Source organism: Chrysochloris asiatica, unplaced genomic scaffold (genome assembly GCF_000296735.1).
Source record: "Chrysochloris asiatica unplaced genomic scaffold, ChrAsi1.0 scaffold00004, whole genome shotgun sequence".
Taxonomy (NCBI): domain Eukaryota; kingdom Metazoa; phylum Chordata; class Mammalia; order Afrosoricida; family Chrysochloridae; genus Chrysochloris; species Chrysochloris asiatica.
In genome coordinates, this window is record NW_006408522.1 from 24,216,653 (window position 1) to 24,234,711 (window position 18,059).

General features: G+C 38.5%; 1 protein-coding gene across 1 annotated transcript in view; it reads left to right on the forward strand.

The window, feature by feature from the left end:
• The window catches only part of ATP8B4 (ATPase, class I, type 8B, member 4), a 266,323-nt gene that overhangs the window by 218,590 nt on the left and 29,674 nt on the right, over positions 1-18,059 (forward strand). The window contains exons 20-22 of the mRNA XM_006831865.1: positions 4,960-5,107; positions 10,746-10,929; positions 11,467-11,690. Of these exons, the coding sequence (XP_006831928.1) occupies positions 4,960-5,107; positions 10,746-10,929; positions 11,467-11,690 (556 nt within the window). The remainder of the gene's footprint in view (positions 1-4,959; positions 5,108-10,745; positions 10,930-11,466; positions 11,691-18,059) is intronic.

The window sequence follows — 18,059 nt, forward strand, 5'->3', positions numbered from 1 at the left end:
TGGGAAAAAATCTTTTGCAATGACACATCAGATAAGGGACTCATTTCTAAAATATATAGGAAACTACAACACCTCTACAAGAAAAAGGCAAATAATCCAATTAAAAAATAAGCACAGGACATGAACAGACACTTCACCAAGGAGGAGATCCGGGCAGCCAACAAACATATGAATAAATGTTCACGATCACTAACCATTAGTGAGATGCAAATCAAAACAACAATGAGATATCGTCTCACACCAGCAATAACAGGAAAGATCAAAACAGTAGAGGACAATAAATGCTGGTGAGTATGCGGAGAGACTGGGAACCTCCTACATTGTTGGTGGGATTGCAAAATGATCCAACCTATCTGGAAAGCAATATGGTACTTTCTCAGAAGGTTGGAAATAGAAATACCTTATGATCCAGCAATTCCTCTACTTGGTATCTACTCACAAAAAATACGAGCCATAACATTAAGTAGATATGTTCACACCAATGTTCATGGCAGCACTATTTACAATAGCAAAACGATGGAGACAGCCTAAATGCCCATCAATTGAAGAATGGATAAATAAACTGTGGTACATACACACAATGGAATATTATGCTACCTTGAAGAACAACAAGGAAGCTGCAAGCCACCGCATAACATGGATGAACCTTGAGGACATTATGCTGAGTGAAATTAGTCAGTCACAAAAGGAGAAATACTGCATAGGACTATTATTGTAAAAGACTTAAGAAAAAGAACCCACCCTAAAAGTGTGTATGGGGGGGGAATTATATATACAATTGCTAATAACCAGGATGTATGGGATGAGAGCAGGGGAGGGAGACAGAAGGGAAGATAGAGCACAGAGTAGGGAATAGACACAGGATAGCTTGGGTACTGGGGTTGAGGGGTGGGCAATGCACAAGAAGGGGAAGGGGAATAGAAGAACAAGGCTGATGAGAGAACAGTTAGGCAGGTTCGCATGGACTAAGTGGGACAGAGGTAAATGATGATGTATGCACAACCTTGGTAAAACAGGGCATTGGGATACAGGGATTGAAGCATGGTTTGAATGGGTAGAAGAGGGGAATAATGTTAAGATGCTTGGCTGTCTTTTGAATCTTGGTTTCCCTTGCCTACCATTGTGAAATAGACAATTGAAGGGGGGTAGGGGGAAGGAATAGCCAGAAACATTACAATAGAAAGCTTGTAAGTCCGTCTTCAGCGTATAATTGATTGGAATACCTTAAAGGGGGTTGGAGAAAGGAAATGGGGATAAGACTCTTGTGGTACAATAGTGAATAATTGCCATCAGGACTGACTGTGAGGGTCAGAAATGTAGAAGTAGATGTTTTTTGACAAAAGGAGGAGAGTGATTGATTAGTTGCATTATTAGTAACTGAGCAAAAGCCTTATCTATTTTTCCATTAACTACTACTCATTGTAAAAAAAATTACTGATGTAAATTCATAAATACTATAATATTGTAACAAAACACCGGAATATTTGACTTGGGTAGTAACGAAAACAGCACTGTGTGCCTCTAGCCCAGGCAGATGAAGCCATATGATTTGAAGCCACTTTGTCAGTAGATAATAATGACAGTTCTGGCCTGAGTGCTTTACAAGGTTCCAGGAGTAAATTAGCAGAGTTTTAGTGTTTTAGGTATGTTGCTCTCTGAAAGCTGGGCTGTGAAATGTGTTTTCACTGTTATGACTAGGAATCCTTTTAACAAATAATTTCTGCTGAAGCACTGCACAAAAATTTTATAGACAGTCATTTTGGTGTTGGATAAATCTCTGATAGTGTCACCCAATGTGATCCACATCTCTGTGCCATCTCAGTGACACCTTTATCTGTTCTTTAACTGTCCTCCTGGTATTGTTGTAGCAAAGTCTTAGTGACAAATTAGTGGCAGCCTGTGGGTGACAATACCTGTATACCAGTTTGGTGTAGTAGATCAAGAACTAGGGATTTGAAGACCCAGGTTCTAGCCCTTACTAATCAAGTTGACAAGAGGTTGGATAATTTTGACCATGCACACATGAGGCATCAGAGACAAAACTTAAATTTGAACTTAGATATCCAGATTCCAAGTTCTTGCTTTTGGACCAAAACCATGATTGTCTTCATTTGACCATGGTGTCCTGGCTTTGATCTATTTCCTAACAGGTCCTTTTAATATTTGAAAATGTTGTTGTTGTTGTTGTTGTTAAGTATCAAGTCAGTTCCGACCTATAGCGACCTTGTATTGGGTTTCCAAGGAGCAGCTGGTAGGTTTGAAATGCCAACTTTGCAGTGGCAGTCCGATGCTTCTTCTACAGTGCCATACCAGGACTCCAATATTTGAACACAGAGTGCCTTAATAGGGCTGACTAAAAGGCTGTTTTACCAAGCTCCTCTTTCTTCTTGATAGATTTCATGCAATCCAATATGGTCCTGGTTGTGCTTTGCTTTGCTTGTGGTGGCTTAGGACTGTGAATGCCGCCATAGCGCCAACCATCAGTGCATTTCTGCATGCCAACATTGTAATAAACTGCACTTCATTACAGAGCATGGTAAAAACAGGCAGTCTTTGTTTTAGTATTCTGTGGTTAAGCATTGTGTGTGATGCCTACAAAGATGTATAGTTTAATATTCATTAAAGTGAGTTAGTGTAGCTCTTTTCCCCACTGACTAATAAATTGTTTTTTGTGAGAACCAGTTGGTGTTTGAAGAGCTAAGTTCTTGGAAGAAAAATGGAATGACTGGTATAGAGTATGGGCAAAAGTCTAAAACTGTGGGAGCCCTATCTGGTGAGGAGACATTGGCCTCTGAGTGATGCAGTGGGTGGGGGAGGGGGATACAGTGGGAATTTGAACAGAGTTGGAAAACGTGTCCCTTTTCTGCCTGGAAAAGGGTTCATGTGAGATGTTAGGAAGACAGTTTAGGGGAAAAAATCCTAAGTAAATAGAATTTTAGCCAATACTTTCATGAACTTCACCCTTCTTTGGAATGTTTTCATTCTCTGGGGGGAAAACAGAGATTGGGTAATTTATACAGCGTGAGTGAGAACTTTACTAAAAAGGGAACCTTCAAGAGATGTTTTCCCTTCAGTGCTTTCTTTAGACACAATTTGTGAGCTCTGCAACTCTGTTAAACCCAGAGAAATGGAGAAATGTTCATTGTTAAGGAACACATCTTCCTTTCTTTCTTTGTTGTATGGGACTGTAAACTTTCATGACTATGAGGATTCCCTGACACCATTAGCTGATACAGAAGTCCAATTCTCCCACTTACAACAGTGATATTTCACGTCTGCTCTGCCTGCCCCTTCTCACTCTAACTCCCTACATTTCACACATATCACTCTGATTTTGAAAACTTCTAAATGTAAGGATCCCTGGTAGCACAGGGTGGCCTGTCATTATGCATTGGGTTTCTAACCATAAGATCAGCAGTTCAAATCTACCAGTCGTACTGTGGGAAAAGGATGAGGCTTTCTGTTCCTTTAAAGGTTTACAGCCTCAGAAACTCTATATAGGGTCACTATGACTTTGGAAATGACAACACAGCACACCACCACCACCACCACAAATATAAAATATCATCCTTGAAGCCAGGGCCATGCCCCTCTGGGTCCCTACATACAGGCCGTCATTTTGATTCTGGACAGCAGACGGAGATGTTGAGCCAGAAGATTTTTTTTTCTACTTACTATGTAAACAATTAATGTTGCATTTAAAATAATTAGGAAATGAAGGGCTTAAATGGTTGCTTTTTTACAGTGAATAGTCTCCTTTCAGAGGAACCTCAACATAAAACCATTTTCATAAGTATTTTCTACATATAATGAGCCTTTGGGGAATGATCTCATTTTGCTATAAGCCAAAACATCCATTATTCTGGCCTATCTCGGACTCCCCATTTTCTCATGGGTGCTTGTTTGATATATGCAACTGTGACCTAAAGTGTTAGTGGTTGCTTTGGGTACCCATTGGCAAGCAGCTTGGGTGTTCTAAGACCTCTGATGCATAGTTGTCTCCTTGTGGTTGAAGCTTTTGTAGACATATCAATTTGCACTGTGCTGCTTTGAAACCTGCCATACATTTTCCTGAAGCCCAGGACCCTCTGAGAGGAAATTTGCTTTCCCTTTAAGGCATCATCTTTTCAATTTGAAGGGAATAGTACAATGCTACTTCCAAGGGTATTATGTCACCATAAAATTGTCCTCTTAACCAGCAGAGAATGATGGGATGTGGGTAGGAATGCTTCACAGCCATTGTTAATTAGATTAAACCATCTGGAGGGATTTTCCATTTGGGATGGCCTTCTACATTTTGGCATCTATAGTGCCTTTCCCAGAAGACTTATTCTATTGTTTGAGCTGATGAGTATAATTTTCGCTTAAAATACTCTATTATATTATAATGACTGTGTCAATTCAGTAAATACCATCATTTGTTTTTATTGTCAACTTTGTTGTTGTTGTTAATATGCTTCTCAGAGGACTTTGTTTTAAGCCAGATCATATTACATAGTTTTACAAATTGATGAATTATTTTATATATAGATGCCCTGAAATTTCTAGGTTTCTTTCAATTCCTTTAGTCTTTTATAATCCATTATTTAACAATATTGTACACCATGTCAGTGTTTCTTAAATCTTTGAAGCTCAGATAATCTTCTATGCCAAATTTATTACGAGCAACTAGTTCAAACCTAACTCAAGATGGTGGTTTAGATTTTCCGTAATTTGAAACATCCAAGATGATTCTGTTTTCTTTATGTTTACCCTCATGCTTCCTGGAATTTGGAAATTTGCTATAGTATCCCCATCACAAAGAATTACCCAGCTAGATTACTGCGACCAGATTACATGCCATAGTCTGAATAGTGACGGAATTAATTTACTTTTAGGTCACTCCTGACTCACTTGTTAGAGTTAATAGGTATGCTCTGTATACTTTGTTATGATTTTCTTTTCCTCTTCTTCTTTAAGGCAAGCAAAGGAAAATTTGTTTGGACAAAGCAGAAGTTTTTCCAATGGCCTTGTAGTTTGTGAAAAAAACCAGCAGCTGGAGCTGGATGCAATTGTAGAAGAAACCATAGCAGGAGAGTATGCCTTAATCATAAATGGGCACAGCTTGGTGAGTTTGCTTAAGTCTTTTGCTCTTTCTTCTTCTTCTTCACCCCAATAATCATCTCTATTGTGTTGTCATAATTAGACCTCCTTTTGAGTTTTTCAAACAAAGGAAACTAATAGAAATAGAGCGTACAAAATGATTTCCTATTTGCAAAGGAAAGGGAAACTTCTAATACTTCTTTGATAGATTTTTGTTTAACCATCACAGTGAAGGGGAGGCTCCAAAGAAATACTGAATTCAGAGACTATCAATCTTGTCTAAATGACTGTGGAACCTTTAGCAGTATGATTGAAGCATTTTTTTCTGTTTCACAGCTTGCTGTTATCTAATTAAAATAATGCAACTGAATGGATGGATTGTAGTTATTGCTCTTAATAATGTTTGTGATTTGAAGGACACAATTTGACCATCATATAATTACCAAACCAAATTATTGCCATTAAGATACTTCAGGTGGTTTTTCCAAACAGCAGAATTTTACTGCAATGCCAGACAATTTGCTTTGATTAGGAAATCTGGTTCTTGTCATAATAGAATAAACTTGCATTGCACTTTTAATGTAGTTTAAGTTCCAAATCTTAAACAAATATCAAAACACTCCTTTGAGTTTCTAATTTAAAAGACAAAAGTTCAGATTGCACTTCACTGAAATTATCATTCACATGCACCAAGAGCTAATCTAACATTTTTCTCTGCTTTTGATGATTATTTTTCAGTTTCAGAGTCTGGAAAATATGTGTATCTTCTTGTAGACCATTTCTTAGAGGACAAAAGAAGTTGAATATGAGTATATTGTATTTTCCTCTTTGTGATCAACTGTCTGTTAGCTCTTAGTGCTTAGAGCATTATCCAGCTGGATTCCAGACGTAATGATGTGTTGCCTTCTACACCATGGAAAGTTACAGAGCTCAGTTGCAGGCCAAGCTCAGTTGAAAGGTTGTCCCGATGACACAAACCTCTTCCTCTTCCTTAAACGGATGAGCAGCAACTAAAAATTATAAGCTCCCTAACAGGGAGTTAGAGCTGGTAGCTGCCATGCTGAACTTCCCAGCAACCACAGTGTCAAGACGGACTCTACTAAGTTCTACATTAACTTTCTTTAGGTTCAAAGATGTTGAGGTGTGGTAGGGTTAGAGTACACAGGTGATAATACTCACTCTTTTTTATTTCTGTTACTAAATAAGTTAAAAGACAGAGATGAGATAGAGGTTCTTCAAAATCTAAAATAAATTTCATAAGATCATTAAATGCCAATTTTCATTTAAGGAGACTTGATCATATTTCTGCTGGCATAGTCTGATGCTTTTCACAAAGAAATCATGACTCCAATTTGCTCCAGTATTGATTCTCCGCAGAATAGAACTGGGATTTTGTTTGTTTCCCTGTTTTAGAGTCCTAGGCTGGTTTTTTACTTGTTAATAAGAAAAGAGAAGGGTAACCATTTTAGGCAAGACAGATAGTTACATGCTTTCTCTTTCATAAAGGGAGAGTATATCTGAGTGTGGGAAATCAATATCTTCCCCTAAGAATTATAGGTTTATATATGACTATTATCTGTACCAGTGCAATAATGAAGTTTTGTGTCAGAATTAACTGGGTCAGAATTCTCAGTGGTTTTGCAGCTGAGATGTAGCTATCCACCATGATGTGATTTGATGTGATAAACCAATAAGAGGATTAAGAGTGGATGGTGTGTTAAGTGCCTTAGAGTCAGTTCCGACTCATAACCACCATGTATAGGGTTTCTAAGGAGCACCTTGTGTCTTTGAACCACTGACCTGTGGTTAGCAATCCAGGGTTTATCCTACAGCACCATATCAAGACTCCAAGGGTGTGATACACCTTGCTTAATCTCATCACCACCCTAATCCAATTTATGAGAAATTCCCAAGATTATGACATGCAAGTCTTTTATTTTACCAAGAGACAAAAGAAGAAAGATTTGATCAGAAAAGAAGAGACCTTCTACCAATACATAGAAGTGCTGAAAGTGGAGTGCATCCAATGGACCTGATATCCATGCATTGTGAAGTCCTAGATTCAGAGGAAGACTGATGCCAAAATACACGGAGAATTCCAAGGAATGCTAGGCCTATGTTGTTGACGTTGTTAGGTGCCATTGAGTCGGTACCAACTCATAGTAACCCTGCGCACAACAGAATGAAACACTGCCCAGTCCTGTACCAAACTCATTTGAGCCCATTTCTGCTGCCACTGTGCCAATCCATCTAGTTGGGAGTACCTCCTCTTTTTCTCCAACCCTGTACTTTACCAAGCATGATATCCTTCTCTAGGGGCTGGTCCCTCCTGACAGTATGTCTGAAATATGAGAGACAAAGTCTGGCCATCCTGTCTTTCAAGGAGCATTCTGGCTGTACTTCTTCCAACACAGATTGGTTTGTTCTTTTGGCAGTCCATGGTACTTTTAATATTCTCCTCCCATACCAAAACTCAAATGCATCAATTCTTCTACAGTCTTCCTTATTCACTGTCCAACTTTTATATGCATATGAGGTTATTGAAAATATCTTGACTTGGGTCAGGCATATCTTAGTCCTCAAACTGACATCTTTGGTCTTCAACACTTTAAAAAGGTCTTGTGCAGGAGATTTGCCCGATGCAATACGTCATTTAATTTCTTGACTACTGCTTCCATGAGTGTGGAAATGAAGTTTTTGACAACTTCAATCTTTTTCCATTTATGTGACCAGTTCATTGGTCCAGTGGTGAGGATTTTTTTCTTCTTTACATTGAAATATAATCCACACCAAAGTCTGTGGTCTTTGATCTTCATCAATGTTTTAAGTCCTCTTCACTTTCAGCAAGCAAGATTGTATCGTCTGCACATCACAGGTTGTTAATGAGTCTTCCTCCAATCCTGATGTCACATTTTTCTTCATATAATCCAGCTTCTTGTATTATGGGCTCAGCATACAGATTGAATAACTTTGGTGAAAGAATGTAGCCCTGACACACAACTCTGCTAATTTTAAACCATTCAGTGTCCCCTTGTTCTGTTTGATCAACTGCCTTTGGTCTGTGTACATCTTCTTTGTAAGCACAATTAAGTGTTTTTGAATATTCATTCACCAAATGTTGTCCATAGCTTGTCATGATCCACACAACCAAAAACCTTTGCATAGTCAGTAACTCATGGGTAAATATCTTTCTGGTATTCTCTGCTGGGCCTACAGATTTTGAAAAGATACAGGGACCTTTAGAACCAGTGTTCTGAATTTGAACTTCGAGTTTCCTAAACTATGAAAAGATAAATATCTTGTTCTTAAAGCCATCCAATTGTGGCATTTCTGTTATAATAGCAGTAGATAACTAAGACAATCAGAAACATATGTTTATATGCATCCATCCACCCATAAATATTTATGAAGTATTTCCAGCCTACAGAGCTGTAATCTAGGAATATGAATGTAACAGAAATAAGAATATGGGAGAGAGACTCACACAGTGCTGTGACAAGTACTGTAGAAAAGTAATGAGCATAGTTCTTTGAGACCATAGAAGGAGGCACACTTAATTTCTCTTGAGAAAGTCAGGGAAGACTTAGACAAAGAAGTGTTATCCTCAAGTAGAGGAAATAGTAAGAGTAAAGTCACAGGCAAGAAAGAACTTGCCAAATCATGGAAAACAGGCCATTTGGCATGACCAGAGAAAATGTTTATTTAAATTGATGGTAAAAGATAAAACTCAGAAGGAAGATGGAGGCTAACTGTAAAGGACTGTGAATGTCTTGTTAAGGAATTTTTAGTAGAAAATTCACGGATTATTCAAAGATACCAATGACTCAGTGTTTAGATAGGTTTTTGGTTCTTCTTAATAAGCTTACTAAATATTGTACATACTGTTTACAAGAAAATTATATAGCTAATGTTACACTAAAGTAAAATTTTGCTGAAGATAGACAGGGAACAGCCAGAAATTGAAACTAGATTCAGAAGAGGACATAGAATAAGGGATATCATTGCTAACGTTGGAAGAAGGTTGGCTGAAGGCAGAGAATACCCAAAAGATGTTTACTGGCATTTTATTGATTATGCAAAGGCAATTGTGTGGGTTGTAACAAACAATGGATAACATTGCAAAGAATGGGAATCTCAGAACACTTCATTATGCTCGTACAGAACCTGTACAGAACCTAAGAAGCAGCTGTTTGAACAGAACAAGGGGATACTGCATGGTTTAAAAATCACAAAATGTATGCATAAGGGTTGTATCCTTTCACCATACCTAGTCAATCTATATTCTGGACTAATAATCTGAGAGGACGAAAAAGGCATCAGGATTGAATGAAGGCTCATTAACAATCTGTAATACATAACCTTGCTTGTTGAAAGTAATGAGAACTTGATGCATTTAATAATGAAGATCAAAGACTACCTTCAGTATGGATTACACATCAACATAAAACAAAAATCCTCACAACTGAACCAGCAAACAACATCATTGTGAACAGAGAACAGACTGAAGTTGCCAAGATTTTCATTTTTACTTGAATCTATGGTCACCTCCCATGGAAGCAGCAGTCAAGAAATCAAATGACATATTGCATTGAGAAAACCTGTTGTAAAAGACAATGAATAATAATGAGTGACGATGAATTGATGCATTTGAATTTTGGTGTTGGATAAGAATATTGACTACACCATGGACTTCCAGAAGAATGAACAAAGATGGCTTAGAAGTACAGGCAGAAAGCCCCTTAGAAGCAAGAATGATGAGACATTATCTCATGTACTTTGGACATGCTACTAAGAGGTACCAGTTCCTGGAGAAGGATATTATGCTTGGTAAAGTAGAGGATCAGGGAAAAGAGGAAGACTCTTAGTGAAATGGATTGACACAGTGGCTGCAGCAATAGACTCAAACATAGAAATGATTGTGTGGAAGGCTCAGGACCATGCAATGTTTTGTTCTGTCATACATAGGGCTGTTATTAATAGGAACCATTGCATTGGTCCCTAACAACAAGGCTCTTTTTAATAGTAATTTCTTGGCAGATCTAAGGTATTTTGTATGTTTGGAGGTAGAGATAGTCAGGAAACCCTGTCAAAGACACAGTTGAAAGTCACCTTTTGCACTGGCTTCCTTTGGTTCCAATCACTAAGTTCTTCAAGTGTCAGTCTCTAGATCATGTTTTCCATCTTACTGAAACATTAAGATCCACAGAAAGAAACAACAAATATACAGAACAACAAAGCAAAGGAAATAAAAATTCCATCACATAGAAAAAGCGGCTCAGTCTAAACTTGGTAAGATGGAGGGTTTGTTATCATGTGCCGTCGACTCTATCTTTAACCTACATTAAGTTTAGTGGTTTCAAAAATTTCTCCAGCATTTAATTGCATCTCTCCAATGAAACATGATAAGATGTCAAGGAAGACAAAGTTATTGCATTCTATCCTTTTTTTTTAAATTCCTTGGCATTTAATATTGTGTTGTTAGGTGCCATTGAGTTAGTTCTGACTCATAGCACTCTAATAGAAGTCTAATCATTAATGACTGGTAAAAGTGAAATAAACTGTATAGAAATAATTGGTTGAGAAATGAACTTGCTTCCCCAAATTTATCTTTCATTAATTGTTTCACTGTTCTAGCTGATTTTTTTTTTTTTAAATAATAACAGGCTTATGCCCTTGAAAGTGATATCAAGAATGAGCTCCTAGAACTTGCCTGCATGTGTAAGACTGTGGTTTGCTGCCGAGTCACCCCTCTCCAGAAAGCTCAAGTTGTAGAGCTGGTGAAGGAACACAAAAATGCTGTCACTTTGGCTATTGGAGATGGAGCCAATGATGTCAGTATGATCAAAAGTAAGAAGGCCTTTACTCAACGTAGCATGCTGCAGTGGTCATATGTCATAGCAATTGCATTCAAGTTGACTTTTTCCAGTGGTTCTAAAATGAATGATACTTTCTGAGTCTAAACATTTTTCGTTACTAGAATTTACCAAAACGCCTCTGTCTTTAATTAAATCATCTGTGTTTTTTTCCAGGCTAAGGCGTTAGTGAGCTTAGACAGTTTGGGGAAGTTGAGTACCTGGGGTGTAGAGGAGACTATAGATCTAGAGTTACAAGACTTGATTTTAGTCCCAGCTTTGCCATTTATAAATTCTAAAACTTGTATAAATTACTGAACTTTTCTGAACATAATTTTTTCCCTTTCTAAAACTCAGATAAATACCTAACTATCATGAGTGTTTCATGGGATAATATATATGAAAAAACTATAACTGTTTATAGCTGTAAGGTTTCCATAAATACATAATAACATAAAAGGAGCATGACAAGATCCCAAAAGAAATTGTGCTTTTGTTTCAGGAATGAAAGTGTCTCTCCTTTCCTTCGTAGGTGCTCATATTGGCATTGGCATCAGTGGCCAGGAAGGATTGCAGGCAGTCTTGGCCAGTGACTATTCTTTTGCACAGTTTCGATACCTCCAAAGACTTCTCCTAGTTCATGGAAGGTGGTCCTATTTCCGAATGTGCAAATTCTTATGTTATTTCTTCTACAAGAATTTTGCATTTACACTTGTGCATTTCTGGTTTGGTTTCTTCTGTGGTTTCTCAGCCCAGGTTGGTACAAAGCTCTTTTCTTTCTTTAATAAGATTCCCTGAGGCAAAAATGGTTCTCCTTCATTGTTCTTTACTAAGAGATAGAAAAATTTAACATGCATAGCACAAGTGATAGTATGTAATTATGTAATTAATAGATGCCTTGTGCTTTGAATCCAAGAAGAATATATATTACTGGAATTTTCTTTCTTATTTGTATAGTAATGAATGAGTATTCCTTCCATATTTGAGTTTTTAGTCTAATGTTTTGGAATGATAATAGGTGAGCTTAATGGAGACTTAATTCAGAACAAAAGTCTAAGAAACACTAACCAGAAATGTTGAGGCATCTCCATGAGAAAAGTGGTTACCCAAGACACTGAATGTATATGAACTGAGAAGTAATGTGTTTTAAATCAGGGAGAAGTAACTGATATGCTCACATCAAGGTTATTTTGACAGATACTCATTAGGTGAAAACGGATCTATTAATATTGGTTGTTGTTGTTGTTATGTGCCGTGGAGTAGGTTCCGACTCATAGAGACCCTGTACAGGATTTCCAAGCCTGTAAATCTTTACCGGAGCAGAAAGCCTTATCTTTCTCCCATGGAGCAGCTGGTAGTTTTGAACTGCTGATCGTGAGATTAGCAGCCCAATTCATAATCACTACACTACCAGAGCTCCTTATTAATGTTGGTAGCAAGAAAGAAAAATCAGCAAATTTATGAGTTTGGGTTCTATTTTTATATCTATTCATATTTCTTTTAATTTTTTATTGTAATTTGTGTGAAGATTTACAGAGCAGAGAGATCATCAGTTCTGCATTCATCAATCCACATATATTTTGTTTCGTCTCATTTGATTACAAATTCCCCCAATGAAACATCATTTATTCCACTTCCTCCCTGTGTGTCCAATTCCTATTTCTCTATTCCCAATCCTTCTGAACTTTGTTTATAGATAAATGCTGCCCTTTTGCTCTCAAACAATTGATGTTTCTAAAGTGAAAGTGTTCATAGCTTATTAGCATTATTGTACCTTTTATAGACCTATTTTTTGTCTGAAAATTGAGCCACGGAGGTGAGTTCATTTCTAGACCCAAAGGTTGTTATTTAACCTTTTATCTTAAATATCAGGAAAGTTCTGTCCTAGGTAGAAAGTGTGAGCTGTAAGATCTATAGCACTGAAATGTACTTGTGAATAAAAAATCGTTTTCACCATAGACTTGAGTGTAGATATACCATTAATATTTTGAACAACAACAGTGAACCAAAGAAATAAGACTATCCATGAAAGTTAAATGGCAAACATAACTCTTATAAAGAATTATTCCATGTTTTTACTTCCTTTTGGGTTTAATCATTGATACTGGTTTTAATGATGTACCTGAAGCTCTTTTTTTTCCTATAATTTTAATTCCATAAAAATTATGTATGAATTAAGTTTTGGCATTTCATGTTATATCAAATGTGCCAAGGGAGATTAATAAATTCTTGTTGCAATGCAAATATATTATGTATTGTTGTTGTTGTTGTCAGGTGCCATCGAGTTGGAACCGACTCATAGCGACCCCATGCACAGCAGAACGAAACAATGTCTGATCCTGGGCCAACCTCACTACCGCTGCCACACTTGAATCCATCAATGATGCCACCTGGCCAATCCATCTCGTTAGGGGTCTTCCTCTTCTTCTCTGACCCTCCACCTTACCCAGCATGACATCCTTCTCCAGTGACTGTTCCCTCCTGACGATATGTCCAAAGTATGAGAGATGAAGCTTAGCCATCCTGGCCTCCAGGGAGCACTCTGGCTGCACTTCTTCCAAAACAGATCTATTGGTTCTTTTGGCAGTCCATGGCACTTTCAGTATTCTCATTCAACACCACAACTCAAAGGCATCAATTCTTCTACGATCTTCCTTATTCACTGTCCAGCTTTCGCATCCATACGTGGTTATTGAAAATACCATGACTTGGGTCAGGCGCACCTTAGTCCTGAAGCTGACATCTCTGCTCTTCAATATTATGTATATTCTTCCCTTTTTATGGAAAATTAGATTTCTAAAAGGGAGAATTCTAAAATACCTGTTCCCATTCCTAATAATGTCTATAAGGAGAGCATACCCAGCACTAATAGCAGAATATATTCATGTTTGAGCCCTTCTGGGGAATTTCTGGACAGAATTTCTTGACAGTTGAAGTAAAGCAGAGTCTTGATTTTAGCTTCTTAGAAATGATCTTAGTGCTACTTCAGAACAGGAATGGCAGTGAGAACATGAACCTGTTCATAATTACTCCTTTGTCTAACAAAGACAAGTGTCAGGACCTGGCTGTGTCTCTGAAGGCTGGTGACTTTCCCTACACTTAAGAACAAAACAGGACTATTTGCTAAGGGATGTTTCTGACAGATTTAATTTTCATGCTGCAAAGATTTGGGCTTGAAGATTTCCAAAACTATGAAAGGACAGCTTGTATTTAGACCTGTTAGGACACAGAAGATCCCTGGTGTGGCACCGGATCACAAGGTTGGCAGTTCAAATCCACCAGCTGCTCTGAAAAACCCTATATAGGGTCACTATATAGCACTCAGCAACAACAGCAGGACAAAGAAAAGTAGTTAATGATTTAAATTTACAGACACATCAGTCTTAGGTAGGTTTACTGCTGCTAGAGTTGTCTTCATTTAAACGGTGAAGTTGAAACTAATGTTTAATGACTTCTAACCAGGAACTCTGGTAGTGTAGTGGTTACGAATCGGGCTGCTAACCTCAAGGCCAGCAGTTCGAAACTACCAGCTGCTCCGCGGGAGAAAGATGAGGCTTTCTGCCCCCGTAAAGATTTACAGCCTCAGAAACCCTGTACAGGGTCGCTATGGGTCGGAACCGATTCAACGGCACTTAACAACAACAACAACCATTCATAGAAGAATTTATGGTGTTGGAGGAGAATATTGAAAGTGCCATGGACTGCCAAAAGAACCAACAGATCTGTTTTGGAAGAGGTGCAGACAGAGTGCTCCTTGGAGGCCAAGATGGCTAAACTTCGTCTCTCGTACTTCAGACATATTGTCAGGAGAGACCAGTCACTGGAGAAGGATATCATGTTTGGTAAGGTGGAGGGTCAGAGAGAAAGAGGAAGACCCTCAACGAGATGGATTGTCCAAGTGGCATCATTGATGGACTCAAGCGTGGCAACAGTAGTGAGCTTGGCCCAGGATCTGGCAGTGTTTTGTCCTGCTGTGCAAAGGTCACTATGGGTCAGTACTGACTCGATGGCACCTATGAACAAAACAACAACAACCTTTCATTTGGAATTCTGGTGTGGTGCTGTGGGTTAATGCACTGGACGGCAATGTCGATTTGAACTGAAAGGTCAGCGGTTCAAGGTTACCAGCTGCTCCTCGGAAACTGTATATAAGGTCTCTATGGGTCAGAACTGGGTTGATGGCACTTAACAACGACAACAACCTTTCATTTAGATGATCAGCTATGCTGTCTGGATCTGATAAAACTGGCCAGAATCAGATGCTGAGCAACTAGATTTTTCATCCTCTGGCCGGTGTTTGCAGTTTAAAGAGAGCAACAAGGGAGAAGAGTGATAGTTCTGGAGATGTGAGGGTCTGATGGCTAAGCCTGGTTATACAAGGGGCACAGTGGGTTAGGTGTCTGGTTGCTAACTGAAAGTTAGTAGTTTTATACCAGTTGCTCCATGGAGAAAGATGAGGCAGTCTGCCTCTGTGAAGATCTGTAGCCTTGCTGACCGTAAGGAGGAGTTCTACTCTATTCCATAGAGTAGAATACCGCAAGTTGGAATGACTCAATGACACTGAGGTTTGTTGTTGTTGTTTGGTACAACACACTACCTGTCTGTGATTAGGTTTTTGAAATGTTCAGTATAACTCAGTCTATTTCTTTTCTATTTTCCTTTTTTTAAAAAAAATGATTCACAGTGAACACTCCAATTAGTTGTGCAATCTTTGTTTTGAATCCAGTTATCAGTCCTGACCAGCTGGTCTTCTTCCTATGTGGGTGAATTGGACTGGACCTGTGGTTCTCAGCCCTTAGAGTGCTTTGGAACCGCCTAGAAAATTGTTGAGGCACAGTTCTCTGAGGGCATTCCCAGAGTTTTTAATTCAGTAGGTCAGAGGTAAAGCCCAAGAATTTTCCATTCTATTAAGTTCCCTGGAGCTGTTGATGTTACATACCCAAACACCATACTTTTGAGAGCCACTGGACTGGGCAAAAGGAACTCTGGTAGCATGGTAGTTAAGGCTCGACTGCTAACTGGGAGGTTGGTTGTTCACCAGCTGGCAGGCTGCTTCTGTAATAGAAAGTTGAAAGGACTGCCTTTGCTCTTTTCCTTGAACCCAGAGTGAAATCTAATCTTTTGACTTTTTGCTTTGTCCACCTGGACCTTATTCATCTTTTTAGAAGAAAAGGGGCCAATTAAGCTGATACGTCATTCCCCCAAACCAATAATTTCCAAAGGGCTTAGAATGCCCTCAAGGAACCCTGATGGTGTTGTGACTTAAGCATCGAGCTACTGACCACAGGGTTGGTACCACAAGGGCTGTTTGTGCCTTCCACAGTTGGGAGAAACATGAACCATTCTGCTTTTGTAAAGATGTACAGTCTTGGAAACCCAACGGAGCAGTTCTACTCTGTCCTACAGGATTGCTAAGAGTCACAGGGTAGCGGTTGCTTTCCCCACTTGCCCCAGAATATTCAGAGTATTCTGATTTTGTCTAGCTGTGAGTTCCTACAGGAAAGAACCTGCCTCTAAATTAACCATAGAGCCCTCATCTTGATTGGCTCACAGCACATGGTAGACATTCTATCCATTTCAGAGTGTTGGGTGTTTCTCGAGGTCTTTCTGGTGCTGGAGACAAGTGCAGAAGGAGAGTCCTTCCAGCACACCAAGCACTTATTCAGGTTGCTGCTTACTCTACCTGCACCAAAGGTCATCTCTACTAGCTTCAGGTTGACATTGTATCAATATGTACAGTCTCCATTAAGCTTAATGTCTTTAGATCTAAATGTGATTATGGTATTGATTCTAGAAGATATAATGTTTGATTGGCTTTTTTCCAGTTGTGCAATATATGAGGGGGTTTCAAAAAAGTCATGGAAAAATTCCATTATCTTCTAATTCCATTTTTCCATGAACTTTGGAAACTCTCTCATATGATGCTTGAGCCACAAGTAATGCATTTCTCTCTTTAAATATGAATTTTTTTCAATTGTGAAATTTCATTTTAGATCTGCTAAAATAGTTAAATGATGATACTCTTCTGAATCAGTTTTAACAAGAATATAGGAAAAATGTCATTATTTCAATTTCTAAAAGAAGGCATGTGGAGTGAGTGCAGCGGGGTAGTGATGTTTTGAAATCTGGATTTAAACCACTTATTAGCTGTGGGAACGTCAGCATCTTTGTTTCTTAATTACCTGTGGGTTTCTTCATTCTAGGAAATGTTATAAAGTGGATTTCCCAGGTTTATTTGTGCTACCTGGATCTTGGTGATTTGCATAGAGCAGGACACGTCCTCTTCAGGAGCAATTGTTATGTAACATCCTCTGGGCCTCTGGATTCAAGTCCTGGATTATTATCTACCTTGCCCTCATTTTTATAGGATAGGACTTGATCAAATTGCAACCCAGGCTTACATGGGGCAAGATTCCTTGTCCCAGTGAAACCTACTACTTAGGTTTCTTTCCATTCATTTGATATTCACTAAGCCCCTCCTATGTGTCAGGTTGTATACTTTAGGGAGCATTTCCAGTTAAGAGAGGTCTAAGAGATGTATTCTGGTATGCATGGCCAAGTGCAATCTCACACATATTAGCTATCCATGTGGGAAATTTAAGGTTCTATCCAGGATTGTCAGAGAAACAGACTGGCTTATTCCCATCTGTTGGAGAGGAGAGGAGAGGAGAGGAGAGGGAAGTAAGTCAGTAATAACATTCATACAATGACATTAGCACTGTGGTGTTAGCTTCTATGTGGAATCATTGACATGGGACAATTGGGAGTCAAACAAGTGTTAATACTTAACTAAATACTAAAGCTAATATGTAAATAGTAATTTTATGTAGCAGATATTGTTTTAAATGTTTTACCTACCTTCATTTATTAATTACAATAAGCATATGAAATGCTGTTGTTGTTGTTAAGTGCCATGAGTTGTTTCCAATTCATAGCAACCCTATATAGGGTTTCCAAGGAGCAGCTGGTAGGTTTGAACTGCCGACTTTGCAGTTAGCAATCAATCTATTGCTTATCCTACCGTGCCACACCAGATGAAATAGATACTATGATCGTTATCTCCACTTTACAGTTGAGGAAACTGAGGCACAATGAAGTGAAATGATTTCTCCAAGGTTACAGTGC